At 39.3% G+C, this 14,160-nt stretch overlaps 1 protein-coding gene across 7 annotated transcripts in view; it reads right to left on the reverse strand.

Annotated features, from left to right (window-relative positions):
• Positions 1–9,229: 9,229 nt before the first annotated feature.
• ATF1 (activating transcription factor 1) overlaps positions 9,230–14,160 on the reverse strand; it is a 71,759-nt gene continuing 66,828 nt past the window's right edge. For all 7 annotated transcript variants that reach the window (XM_045829329.1, XM_045829333.1, XM_045829331.1 and 4 more), the window contains one exon: positions 9,230–10,716. In XM_045829329.1, the coding sequence (XP_045685285.1) occupies positions 10,572–10,716 (145 nt within the window). In that variant the 3' untranslated portion in view covers positions 9,230–10,571. The remainder of the gene's footprint in view (positions 10,717–14,160) is intronic.

Consider the following 14,160-nt stretch of genomic DNA (forward strand, 5'->3'; position numbering starts at 1 on the left):
ATTTTTCCCTTGTAAACAACATATAGCTGGATTTTGTCTCCTAATTCAACACGATCCTCTTGGGTATTGAACTCAGAAGCCCAGTGCATTTACATCTGTTGTGATGACAGACACATGCGGATTTCTGCCATTTTACTTCAGGCAGTTTATCATGCCCGTTCCTTTTCTCACCTTTCTTGTCTTCTGTCAGATTGCGGAGTGTTTTTGTTGGGTGTATAGGATTCTGGATGTTTTACTATGGAAAGTAGAGGGCTCTTTTGTTCTCTTTTACTGGCCATTTCCCCACGTAGTTTGGCCTTGTGAATGACCACGTCTCCTGTGCGCCTGATGTCCTGGCCCGAGCACAGTGCTGTGTGCTTGGTGGTTCTCAGACACGGCATTTGATTATTTATGACGACGATGCATAGTGGGCGAAGAAGTGATGTGGTCTTTTTTCTTTTTCAAAATTCATTGTTAGAAAGTCTAAGTCAGTTTTTGTGTTTTGTAAACTTAGTCTGAATGTTATTTGCAGTGTTTGCTGAATTAAATATTTTTGGCAAGCCCTTTTTCCAGAAATGACATTAAATTCTAAAAGTTGCCAGTCAAAAGAATGCTCTAATGCTCAGTTTTATTCCTAAAATTAAGTATTAAGTTACTATAGCTAAAACTGTGTTTTCTTTGATCTGCTTGACCTTTCATTTCCGGCAGGGGTGTCCCACCCACAGTGACATACGAAATGAATGTGGCCCGACACGAAATCCTAAATTCACTTAAAACATTGTGAGACTTTTTTGTGATTACGTGTCACAGTGTATTTAATGTGTGGCCCAAGATAATTCTTCTCCCACTGTGGCCCAGAGACACCAAAAGGTTGGACACCCCAGAGAGGGTGGTATATTATTATGGGACCATTTATGAATTTCTAAAAAGAAGATACTGTAATCTAATGTGTTACTTATGGACTCATGTAGTAAGAATAAAAATAAAAACAGCCCTGGCTGATGTGGCTCAGTGAATTGAATGCTGGCCTGTGAACCAAACGGTCACTGGTTCAATTCCCAGTCAGGGCACATGCCTGGGTTGTGGGCCAGGTCCCCAGTTGGAGGCACATGAGAGGCAACAACACATTGATCTTTCTTTCCCTCTCTTTATACTTCCTTTACCCTTTATCTATAAATAAGTAAATAAAATCTTAAAAAAAAATAGGGACTTATGGATAAGATGGAGGCATAGTTAAACACATTGTTCCTCCTCACACAACCAAAATAAGGACAACAATTTAGAAACAACAACAAAAAAAAACAACCAGTACTGACAGAAAATTTAACTGTATGGAAGTCGGACAACCAAGAAGTTAAAGAAGAAACATTCATCCAGACCAGTAGGAGGGGCAGAGACAGGTGGCCTGGACGACAAGGCTCCCAGCAGGGTGGCTGGCAGACCTTGGGCACACAAAGCAGCAGCGGGTGGACCCAGCGAGGCGGGGGATTGTGGAGGGGCAGGGTGCACAAGGTGGCCGGCAGACCAGGCAGTCCCGCATTTGTGCGCAGATAAACCAGGAGAAACTGGGGAGCGAGACAGACCGAGCAACCCAGGGTCCCATCTCTGGGAAATAGAGCCTTGAGGCACCGAATGGGGACACCTGTGGGGGTTAAGGTGCTGGGAGAGACTCCCAGCCTCACAGGAGAGTTCATTGGAGAGACCCACAGGGTCCTAGAACGTGCATAAGCCCACCCACCCGGGAATGAGCACCAGAAGGGCCCAGTTTGCTTGGGGGAAGCAGTGGAAGGGACTGAAATCTGACAGAGAGTGAGCGAGAGCCATTGTTCCCTCTCAGACCCCACCCCCACACACGTCACAACCCAGCAACTGGGTTGCCCTGCCCTGGTGAACACCTAAGGCTCTGCCCCTCACTACACAATAGGCTCGACAACACACAAAAAATAGCCCAAACAAAAGAACATCTCAAAGCTCCAGAAGAAATACAACTAAGCGATGAAGAGATAGCCAACCTATCAGATGCACAGTTCAAAGCACTGGTGATCAGGATGCTCACAGAATTGGCTGAATTTGGTCGCAAATTAGATGAAAAAATGAAGGCTACATTAAGTGAAATGAAGAAAAATGTGCAGGGAACCAATAGTGATGGGAAGAAAACTGGGACTCAAATCAATGGAGTCGACTAGAAGGAAGAAGTAAGAATTCAAAAAAATGAGAGGCTTATGAACTTCCAGGACATGTTGAAATGTTCCAAACATCCAAATTATAGGGGTACCAGAAGGGGAAGAGGAAGAGCACCAAGTGGAAGTTATTTGAACAAATAAAGGAGAACTTCCCCAATCTGGCAAAGGAAATAGACTTCCAAGAAGTCCAGAAAGCTCAGAGTGTCCCAAAGAAGTTGGACCTAAGGAGGAACACACCAAAGCACATCATAAGTACATTACCCAAGATGAAAGATAAGGAGAGAATCTTAAAACCAGCAAGACAAAAGGAGAGGGTTACCTACAAAGGAGAGCCCATAAGACTGTCAGCTGATTTTTCGAGACCTTGCAGGCAAGAAGGGGCTGGAAAGAAATATCCCAAGTCATGAAAGGCAAGGACCTACATCCAAGATTGCTCTGGCCAGCAAAGCTTTCATTTAAAATGGAAGGGCAGATAGAGTGCTTCTCAGATAAGGTCAAGTTAAAGAAGTTCATCATCACCAAGCCCTTATTATATGAAATGTTAAAGGGACTTATGTAAGAAAAAGATCAAAATATGAACAGTAAAATGACAAAAACCTCACAACTATCAACAACTGAACCTAAAACAAACAAAGCAAAAAACTAGAACAGGAAGAGAACCACAGAAATGGAGATCACATGGTTAACAACAGGGGAGTGGGAGGAGGAGACAGGAGGAAAAGTTATGGAGAATAAGTAGCATAGATGGTAGGTTGAAAATAGACACGGGGAGGGTAAGAATAGTATGGGAAATGTAGAAGCCAAGAACTTGTAAGTATGACACATGGACATGAACTAAAGGGGGGGAATGTGGGTGGGAGAGGGTGTGCAGGGTGGAGGGGAGTGAAGGGGGGAAATGGGACAACTTTAATAGCATAATCAATAAAATATATTAAAAAGTAAAATAAAATGGACTGGAACCACACTAAATTCATTGTAGTGGTTTTCTTTAGGGAGAGAAATAGGACTAGGAAAAGAAAGGTGGGGAGTTTATCTGTGCATTTTTCTTCATAAAATGATCTGAATTAAAGATAAAATGTTCACACTTACTAATTCTAGATGGTGGGTGTAGAAGGATTTGACAGGTTAACGTGTAGTTTTCTGTGTATTTTTGTTTGTAAACTTCTGAGACTTTAAAATGGAGGTTGCCATCTAGTGGACATATTTAAATAGAACTTTAAAAATCTTTCATAGTGGGTGCAGAGAGCTACAGCAGATCCCTGAATAACTTTTTGTTCAACATCGTCTTGTTATAATGGTGATGAGATGCTGGAAGTCTTTAACTCTTGTTATCAATTAACATACAGTAAAAGTGGTTTCATTCCACGCTGTTTTCCTTAAAGTCACAGAACCTACTGATGTTAAATGAGGACCTACTGTACACCGGAACAAAGCTTTTCACTCTTCAACAACACAGATGAGAAAGGAGGTACAATCTGGTGATTAAGACCACAAAAATTCTGGAGATGGTCTGAACTGTACTTTTACTTACTATGTGATCTTGGCAAAGCACCAAACCTCTGTGTCTCAGTGTATTGGGCCCAGGCTCTCACCCTCATTCATGTAATGAACGTGCAGGGCTCCTGTGAGCCGGGTAAGCACTGCCCCCCCCCCCCCCGCCCCGGGATGCGAAGAGCTCGGAGGAGACAGTCGCCCCCTCAAGTTTAATAAAGGAGTGTGTTCAGGGTGGGAGTGGGGAAGAGACGGTTATTTCAGGTTGAGTGCTTAGGGATCAGCTTTAAATTCCAGATCCCTAGTTATTCATTTTATCTTCAATTACACACGGGATGTCCACCCTGCGACCTGCGGGCCGCATGTGGCCCAGGACAGCTGTGAATGCGGCCCAACACAAAACTGTAAATGTACCTAACACATCGAAATCTTCTTGTGATTACGTGTCACAATGCATTTAATGTGTGGCCCAGAGCCGCCAAAAGGTTGGACACCCTGATTATAGTTTACCCTCAATATTACCTTTTACTGGTTTCAAATGTACAGTGTAGTGGTTAGACAAGCATTTACTTTACAACGTGGTCCCCTGGTATTTCCAGTGCCCACTGGGCACCATACATGGCTGTGACAATTTTATTGACTATATTCTTGTGCTGTACTTTACATCCTATTTTGTAACCACCAATTTGTACTTAATTTTCACCTTTCACCACCTCCCTTCCTCCCCCTGCAACCATCAGTCTAGTCTGTTCTGTATCCCTGAGTCTGCTTCGGTTTTGTTCTTTAGGTTCCACGTGAATGAAATCTTATGGTATTTGTCTTTCTCTGACTTCACTTAGCGTAATACTCCCTCAGCCCATCCATGCTGTTGCAAATGGAAAGATTTCATTCTTTTTTAATGGCTAATATTTTATTGTATGTGTATGTATATATATATACATATATATACACATATACATATATATACACACACACACACCCAAACTGTCTTATCCACTTGTCTATTCATGGGCACTTGGGTGGCTCCCATATCTTGGCTGTTGTAAATAATGTTGCCATGAACATAGAGGTGCATATATTCTTTCAAATGAGTGTTTTGGGTTCCTTTGAATATATACCCAGAAGTGGGATTGGTGGGTCATAAGGTAGTTTCTTGTTTAACTGTTTGAGGACCCTCCATATAGTTTTCCATAGTGGCTATGCCAGTCTGCATTCCCACCAACAGTGCACCAGGGTTCCCTTTGCTCCACACTCTCACCAACACTTGTTTGTCGATTTATTGGTGACAGCCTTTCTGATAGGTGATAACTCACTGTGGTTTTGACTTGCATTTCCCTGATGATTAGTGATGGTCTCTCCTTTTTTGTCCATCAGTATTTGCTTTATATAGTTAGGTGCTCCTATGTCGGGAGCTTACAAGGGTTACAACCTCTTGTTGGAATGCCAGATCCCTAGTTACTAATGCTCACGTAACTTCAGGCAAGTACCAATTTCACCAGAATGACGTATCTAAGTTTCACAAGAGCTGTAACACTGCCTGGTTCATCACTCTTCTCCTAGTAGTGTGTCTGGCATATAAAAGGCATTCAGGAAATACAGGGTGGGGCAAAAGTAGGTTTACAGTTATTCACATGGGTAATACAGTTAATAACTAGTAATATAATGAACTGTTTTGCATACTCCCCAACTATAAACCTACTTTTGCCCCATCTGGTATTTGCCAAATGATTACCATTACTTTAATACAGTTTCTGGTACATAGGTAGTATTCAATAAATAGTTATTAAGGAAATGGTATGACTATGTATATTATGCATAACCCTGCATAACCCTGCATTTATAACAATTTAAATTGATACAGGGTGTGGGAAAAGTAGGTTTACAGTTGTTTGTATGGAATACAAGAGTTAAGAAATACAATAGGACTTCCAGCCAAGATGGAGGCATTGACAAACATGCTTTGCTTCCTCACACAACCAAAAGGACAACAACAAATTAAAAAAAAATAACCAGAAATGCCGAAAAACTAAACTGTATATAAGTCTGACAACCAAGGAGCTAAAGAAGAAATATTCATCCAGACTTCGTAGGAGGGGTGGAGACGGGCAGCGGGGCTGAGCGGTGGTGGACTAGGCGGGTGAGGCAGCACCTGGTGGACCAGGTGGTCCCATATTTGTGTGTATATAAGCCAGGAGGAAAAGCTGGGGAGTGAGACAGACTGCAGCAACCAGGGTTCCAGCGTGGGGAACTAAAGACTCCAAAACTCTGCTGTAAAATTCTGTGGGGGTTGTGGTGTTGAGAAGGACTCCCAGACTCACAGAAGAGTTCACTGGAGAAACCCACAGGGTCCTAGAATGTGCACAAGACGATCCACTTGGGAATCAGCACCAGAAGGGCCCAATTTGCATGTGGATAGCAGGGGAAGTGACTGAAAGCCGGCAGAGAGCTGAGCAAGCGGCAATGCTCCCTCTCTGACTCCTCTCCTACATAAAGCGCCACAACAAAGAAATATGGCCCAAATGAAAAAACAGATGAAAACTCCAGAAAAAGAACTAAACAATGAAAAGGTAGCCAACCTATCAGATGCAGAGTTCAAAACACTGGTAATCAGCATGCTCACAGAAATGACTGAGTATGGATGCAAGACAGAGGAAGAAGTGAAGGCTATGTAAAGTGAAATAAAAATTTATAGGGAACCAACAGTGAAGGGAAGGAAACCAGGACTCAAATTAACGATTTGGACCAGAAGGAAGAAATAAACATTCAACTGGAACAGAATGAAGGAATAAGAATTCAAAAAAAAAAAAAAAAAGAGGTGTAGGAACCTCTGGTGCATCTGTAACGTTCCAACATCTGAATCATAGGGGTGTCAGAAGGAGAAGACAACCAAGAAATTGAAAACTTATTTGAAAAAATGAAGGAAAACTTCCCCTTTCTGGCAAAGGAAATAGACTTGCAAGTCCAGGAGGCTCAGAGTCCCAAAGAAATTGGACCCAAGGAGGAACACATCAAGACACATAATTAAGTTACCCAAGATTAAAGGAGAGAGTTACCTTCAAAGGAGTTCCCATAAGACTATCAGCTGATTTATCAAGAAACTTTGCAGGCAAGAAGGGGCTGGAAAGAAGTATTCCAAGTCATGAAAGGCAAGGACCTACACCCAAGATTGCTCTATCCAGCAAAGCTTTCATTTAGAATGGAAGGGCAGATAAAGTGCTTCTCAGATAAGGTAATAAATTCAAAGGAGTTCCTCATCACCAAGCCCTGATTATATGAAATGTTAAAGGGACTTATCTGAGAAAGAAGATCAAAACTATGAACAGTAAAATGACAACAAACTCATAACTATCAATAACTGAACCTAAAAAAAAAAGCAAACAACTAGAACAGGAACAGAACCACAGAAATGGAGATCACATGGAGGGTTATGAGTGGGGAAGGGAAGGGAAGGGAGGAGAATGGGGAAAAAGGTACAGGGAATAAGAAGCATAAATGGTAGGTACAAAATAGACAGGGGGAGGGTAAGAATAGTATAGGAAATGGAGAAGCCAAAGAAATATATGTATGACCCAGGAACATGGACTAAGTGTGTGTGGGGGGTGCTGGTGGGAGGGATGGTGCAGGGCGGAGGGGAATACAGGGGAGAAAAAAGTGGGACAACTGTAATAACATAAAATATACTTAAAAATACAAGCACAAACTGTTTTGTGACTTACAACTGTAAACCTACTTTTGCCCACCCCTGTGTATGCATAACCTGCCACCTAAAAACTTATACACACTGTTGGAAGTCAGCAAACTACTATAGATACCCTGTCACTTCTGAGTCAAAGGTTTCAAACGTGAAATAGCAGACTTGATCTGTTTGTTGTAAAACATTTCACACTGATGAAAGGGGATGAAGCTATCAGAATCTCTTTTAAAAATAGTTAATTGTGCTAAATCTTCTCCAAATGCCTATGCCTTAAAGATTCCTGCTCAACTTTCCCTAGAGCAGGCCTCTGAATTCTGCAATGTTGCTGTGTTCCTTCCCTTCGTTTCCTAGTAAAAACAAACAGTATTCATTAAAAATGAGAATCTACCTGTATAAGAGTAAATAGTGTTAGATGATTAGTGCAGTTAGATTTTTATGTACTTTCATACTGTTTCACTACATCCTGACTTTCCTTCTATTAGTTATCAAGCCCCTAGTAAAATTTCACTCACTTTATTTCACTTATAGCATCTTCTCTGGGACCATGAACTGCCACTATATCAACTAATTCCAAGCCATAATACATATTTTTATATCTTCCCTATGTCCACATATTTTAGAGAAAAACATAGGTTTAACCAGCAACTTCAATATAATAATTGCTGAAGGAACAAACAAATACAGCAAGACTTCCGAAGCTGTAACACAGGCCCATTTTTCATGCTCTCGTCAAGAAAATTAAAGGCCTATCTTATAGGCTCAAGATTGCTCGTGGGCAATGTATTTCCATCAATAAAATGCATAAAAAATTGGTGATAACTTTATGTAAGATAGTAAATTGAGCTAAGATAGTAATTTCACTGGTCTACTGAACTTTTGAAGTTGAATTCAGGTTTGGATTGTAATCACCTTTAAAATTCCATAAGCCTGGCACTGGACTCAAATGAGAAAAACACCCAGGAACAGAGTGGTGCGCACCGACCGGAACCCTCAGCGGCCTGCCCGTGTCTGTTACAGACAGCAACACCAGGTGATGTGACACAGGGGGCAAGGCCCTGCACCGGAAGTCTGCAGGCGGTGAGTGGACGGCATACAAATAGTTGTGGGTGTCCAGCTGTTCAGGCACTAGGGACCAGTCTATCTCTTTCAGCCAAGCATGACATCTACCCAGTATATTATCTTTCAAAAAAACCCTCTTGATATAACCCTCTTACCTCTTCCTACTCTTCAGGCTAATGGGCCACTAGTTTACCACTGGCTTTACAAGATAGTAAGTGATATAAGTAACCCCACTGGTGAGCAAACTTTTTTTCCTTCTCATAAGCTGCTGCCCACTTAAAAGACCTCATTAATGAAATATTTCATTAGGATCAATAACAAATTTATCAACTGGATTAAGATTTCAACATAACAGGCTCCCTTAACCATGTCCTAAACATTTGTAGAAAAAAAATCTCACTACCTTTAGTATATTGTAATTGGCTTTTTTAATAAGAAATTTTATTTATCTAGTTTTAGAGATAACAGAAGGGGGGAGACAGGGTGGGAGAGAAACATCGATCAGTTGCCTCTTGCACACTCCCAACCGGGGCACCTGGCCCGCAACCCAGGCACGTGCCCTGACTGGGAATTGAACCGCAACCTTTTCTGGTTTGCAGGATGACACTCAACCCACTGAGCCACAGCAGTAAGGGCTGTAATTGGTTCCGTGTAAATCAAAATATATAAGCATGTCCCCTCCTAAAACAGGTTAAGTAGACTAGAATTGTAAACTTATCCTCATCTTAAAACTAGTAATGTGCTATACTTAGTATAATTAACACAAAAGCTATCAGTAAGCTTGTCATTTATATATCAAGCAATCTATTTTACATTCAGCAAATTTAATTTTATCAAATGTTCTTTAATTTCATAGACAACAATATGATACATATTGTATAAGAAGCACACGGTTGTTTTGCAGTACAATTTCAAAGTGTACAGAAACTGGAATACAGATGTTAAGCACTGGTGTACTGACAGCATTTGTGAACTTTGGAAAAACTGCATACAAAACTTAGATTCCAGGTATTAGCCAACTTCAACTTTACTTCCCATAATACAAAAATGATACTTTGAGATGCAAAATATCTTTTTTACTAAACAAACTATATAAACATTTAAAATTATCATTAAAAACTCAACTTTAGAATTTATAAAGATTAGCTATAAAAATATATTGGCAGTCACTTTTATAAAGGTACCATTCACAACATTACAAAATAGTCTCTAACATAAAATTGCTTTAATAACTACTATTTTAGAATCTGATAAACCTTGCATTAAATTGATTATAAAATCCTCTGGGAAAACTTTGGTATGCATCTTCAGAAGGCTTTTAAAAAAATACTCTCATATCACCTCAAGGGCCTGTAAACATTCCATTCTATTAAAGCACAACAGAATAAGTAATGTATATTCAACTGCATAATAGATTCAAAAAACAATTTGTTATATATGTGTAGAAAATCAGCATTCCCAGAATAACCCAAAACCAAACTATTTAAAAGTATCAAACTTTTAAACAGCTCTCTTTTCCATTCTGATAAAAAATGTTACAAAAACACCACAACCCCATTCCTGTACCTTAGATACTTGTGTTATGACAAGAACTCAAAAATTGTTTAACCCAGCCTTGAAAACACTCTCAAGTCCAATAAACTTAAACACCCCTTTAAAAGATTTGACAATAGAACAAGTATACATAATCAAACACATAATTATTCATATTTAGTTATGTATTAGCTTTTCTATTTGTAATTTAGATTTTATTGGCAGAAATAAAATATACACATGCACACAATTGAAAAAATAAATTTTAGGAAACAGTAAGAAATGCAAACCTATAGGATAAATTGATTTATTTTGTAAAATTTACTGAATTTCATCTTACCTGCCATTTCTGGATTATTGACAACTACTGTTATTTAGAAAATTCAAATTGGTGAAAGTTCATTTCCTGCTTCGTGAGTATGCGCGGTTTTTACAGAGCTTCCAGTTGAGCCAGTGTCTTCCTCAGAGCCCTTCCTCTTTATCCTGCTACCAGATCTCTTGCAAAAGACATTTATCTTTGAGTTGCAAAAGCCTAAGTAAAAGCTTCATTTTTGACCTTTTAATTTATAAGACTACTAAAAAGAAAAATCCATCTAATTTTTAGGCAAGTCCACAAAGTACTTTCTTAAGAATCAAACACTTTTATGGGAATAAAGATCCTTCAAAGTTTTTAACTCTTCTATTAGAGTTTTATTTTGATTTTCCAGGACTGCAACTCGATTCTCCAGGCATTTCACATATTCTTTCTTCTTTCTGCGACATTCTCGAGCAGCTTCTCTAAATATGAGCATTAAAAACCAATGTTAGGAAAAATTCACCTTCTGTAAGTGGTAAATGCACCGTAGCAATTTTACCTGCTCAGCTTTTCTTTTTCCATTAAAATATTAAGGTATCATCTATATAAGTGAAATATATAATAGATATTAAATGCAGAATTCAACTAGTTTTGGTAAATGCATAGACCTGCTAACCCACACATCAAGAAAAAGAAATTTTTATTGTCCCAGAAAGTTCTCTCAGGCCTGTTCCTGATGGATCCTCTTCCTTAAAACTACTGCCTGATTTTGTCACCATAAATGAAATTTTTCGTAATCTGTAATGTCAGACAACGGTCATACAACGTGTACTGTTGTGTGTTGGCCTCCTTTCATTCGGTAGATATTTGAGGCTCATTCGTGTTGCTGTGCACAGGTTTGTTCCTTTACATCTGGGGGCACGTCTCCTTCTCGCTGTGTGAGAACCGCCACGACCTGCTGACCCGCCGTCTCGGGCGCTTCCGGTCGTGGCTGCTGTGCTCGCTCTTGCGCTCGTCTCTCTGTGAACACACGTCCCACTCCTCCTGGACAAATACCCAGGAGTGAAATTTATGGGTCCTCTGCTTAATTTTTGACCCACAGGGTCTTTTTAAAATTTTTATTCTTTAATTTTAATTTATTGAATAAAAATAAGTTTTCTCAGTAAAGTTTATTGTAATAAATTCAAAAGGGTGTGATACTCAGTCTTGTACATAATCTCTTAAAATGTTTCTACGAAGTCACGTACAAGTTTTATAAACATAGAGAAGTAAAAACTATTTCGAGTATACTGTGTAGATATTATCTACAACTTTTTTTACACGGTTTCTATGTTGGTACATAACTTTTTGCCATGTGAACATTTTGTTGTCAATTTTCATTGTCCTGGCTACTAGGGAGATGAGTATTTTTCAAAATTTTATGGGTCTTTTGGATCTGCTTTTATGTAAATTGCCTATTTATACCCTTGGTCCCTTCATACATTTTGGCCATTTTACAATGAGAAATTATTAGAAAGATAAACAACTTAGGAACTTCCTGTGCATTATACATATTGTATTAATCCTCTGCCTAGTTTCACACTGTTTTCTAATCATTTGGCTTCTCGTATTTTTATATCTTGTGTCATAAATGCTCTTTATTCTTTTTCTCGGCTTAAATCAAAACATCATGCATTATGTGTCTCTTTAAATCTTATCTCAGAAATTCTCCTTTGTTTTCACAATTCAGTCTTTAATCCATCTGGAATTATTTTTGTTGCTGGTATAAAAACATGGGAATCCAATGTAATTTTCCTTCCAAGTGTAGAGTTGTGTGTCTTTTATTAAAGAAGCCTTCCTTCACAAATATACTTAACCAGCACAGCAAGCTATTTCTGGCCTCTCTATGCTATTTGCTAAAGTTACTGCCTCTTCATTGACCTCGAGTTTTCATTCCAGTGGCTTTAGAGTACGTTTCAATGTCTAACAAGACAAAGTAAACTCTTTCTGTTTTTTACTTTTGAATACTTATTTCTTACAGGTAAACTTTTTGATTACTGTCTCCAATTCTATAAAGATAACATAGATTTTAATTTGAGTACCATTAAATTTATGTGATTTCTGAAGAATATATTTACTGTCTTCATCAAAGAACATTGTATTTTCTATTTGTTCAGATACTATTTACCACTCAGTAAGATCTTTAAAATGTGGATCCTATGCCTTTTCTGATATATTCACTAAGTATTTTAAGACTTGTCACTAATCTGAATGTAATATTACTTAATACCTTATTGAGTTTGCTTATAAATTACTGTAGTTTAATTTTTTTTTAATTTAAAAAGATTTTTACTTATTTTCAGAGGGGAGGGAGGAGAGAGAGGGAGAGAAACACTAGTGTGTGAGAGATACATTAATGGTTGCCTCCTGCATGCCCTCAACCTCGGACTTGGCTCACAACCCAGGCATGTGCCCTTCGGGGGATCGAACCTGTGACCTTTTGGTTCGTAGGCAGGCACTTAATCCACTGAGTCATGCCAGCCAGGGCTGCAATTTAAAATTTTATATGAAGCGGTACACACTAAAGATTGTACATGGTACAGATATGTTATGAAACAGTAAAATGAACACATGTACCCCAATGCCCAGCTGATCACGAGCAAATGCTGCCCACACTGTGGGCCCTCTATGCTACTCTGATTCTACCTATACCCTGCCTCTCGCCCAGAAGCAATGACTAGCTGCAGTCTTTTGGGTATCTTTGCAGTTTCAGTACATATGTGTATGACCCTAAATTATGTATCGTTTATTTTTCTCTACTAGAATTTATTATGCTATTACAGTTGTCCTGAATTTCCCCCTTTGCCCCCTCTACCCAGCACTCCCCCCTCCTTCAGGCAATCCCCACACCATTGTCCATGTCAATGGGTCATGCATATAGGTTCTTTGGCTACTCCATTCCCTATGCTGTACCTTACATCCCCACGCCTCACCTCTTCACCCACCCCCCACACCCCTCCCATCTGGCAACCATCAAAATGCTCTCCATAACCATGTTTTTGTCTCTGTTCTTGTTTGCTTAGTTCATTTTTTAGATTCAATTGTTGATATGTATTTTTTTGCCATTTTATTGTTCATAGTCTTGATCTTTTTCTTGAGTCCCTTTAACATTTCACATAATAATGGTTTGGTGATGATGAACTCTTACCTTTTTTCTTGTCTGGGAGCTTCCATTCTAAGTGTTATCTTTGCTGGGTAGAGCAGTCTTGGCTGTAGCTCCCTGCCTTTCATCACTTTGAATGTTTCTTACCGTTCCCTTCTAGCCTGCAAAGTTTCTTCTGAGAAACCAGCTGACGGTATCATGGGAACTCTCCTGCAGGTACACTAACTTCTTTTCACTTGTTGCTTTTAAGATTCTCTTTTAATTATGCTGTGTCTTAGAGTGGGCCTCTTTGCATTCATCTTGTGTGGGGCTCTCTGTGCTCCCTGGACTTGCACATCTATTTCCTTCACCAAATTAGGGAAGTTTTCTTTCATTATTTTTTCATACAGATTTCCAATTTCTTGCTCTTTCTATTCCCTTCAGGCAGCCATATGGTGTGAATGTTGGAACACCTGAAGTTGTCCCAGAAGCTGCTTACACTATCCTCATTTTTGGGAGGATTCTTTTCTCTTCTTGTTGTTCTGATTGGTTGTTTTTTTGCTTCCTTATGTTCCAAGTCATTGATTTGATTCTCAGCTTCATCCACTCCACTGTTGTTTCCCTGTAAATTGTTCTTTATTTAAATTAGTGTATCCTTCATTTCTGGATCTTTTTTATGCTGCTCTGAGGTCCTCACTAAGTTCCTTGAGCATCTTTCTAAGCAGTGTTTCAAACTCTGCATCTGATAAACCGCTTATCTCCATTTCGCTTAGCTCTTTTTCTGGAGTTTTGATCTGTTCTTTCA

This window comes from Phyllostomus hastatus, unplaced genomic scaffold, assembly GCF_019186645.2.
Source record: "Phyllostomus hastatus isolate PE091 unplaced genomic scaffold, TTU_PhHast_1.1 phas_scaffold_93, whole genome shotgun sequence".
Lineage (NCBI taxonomy): Eukaryota > Metazoa > Chordata > Mammalia > Chiroptera > Phyllostomidae > Phyllostomus > Phyllostomus hastatus.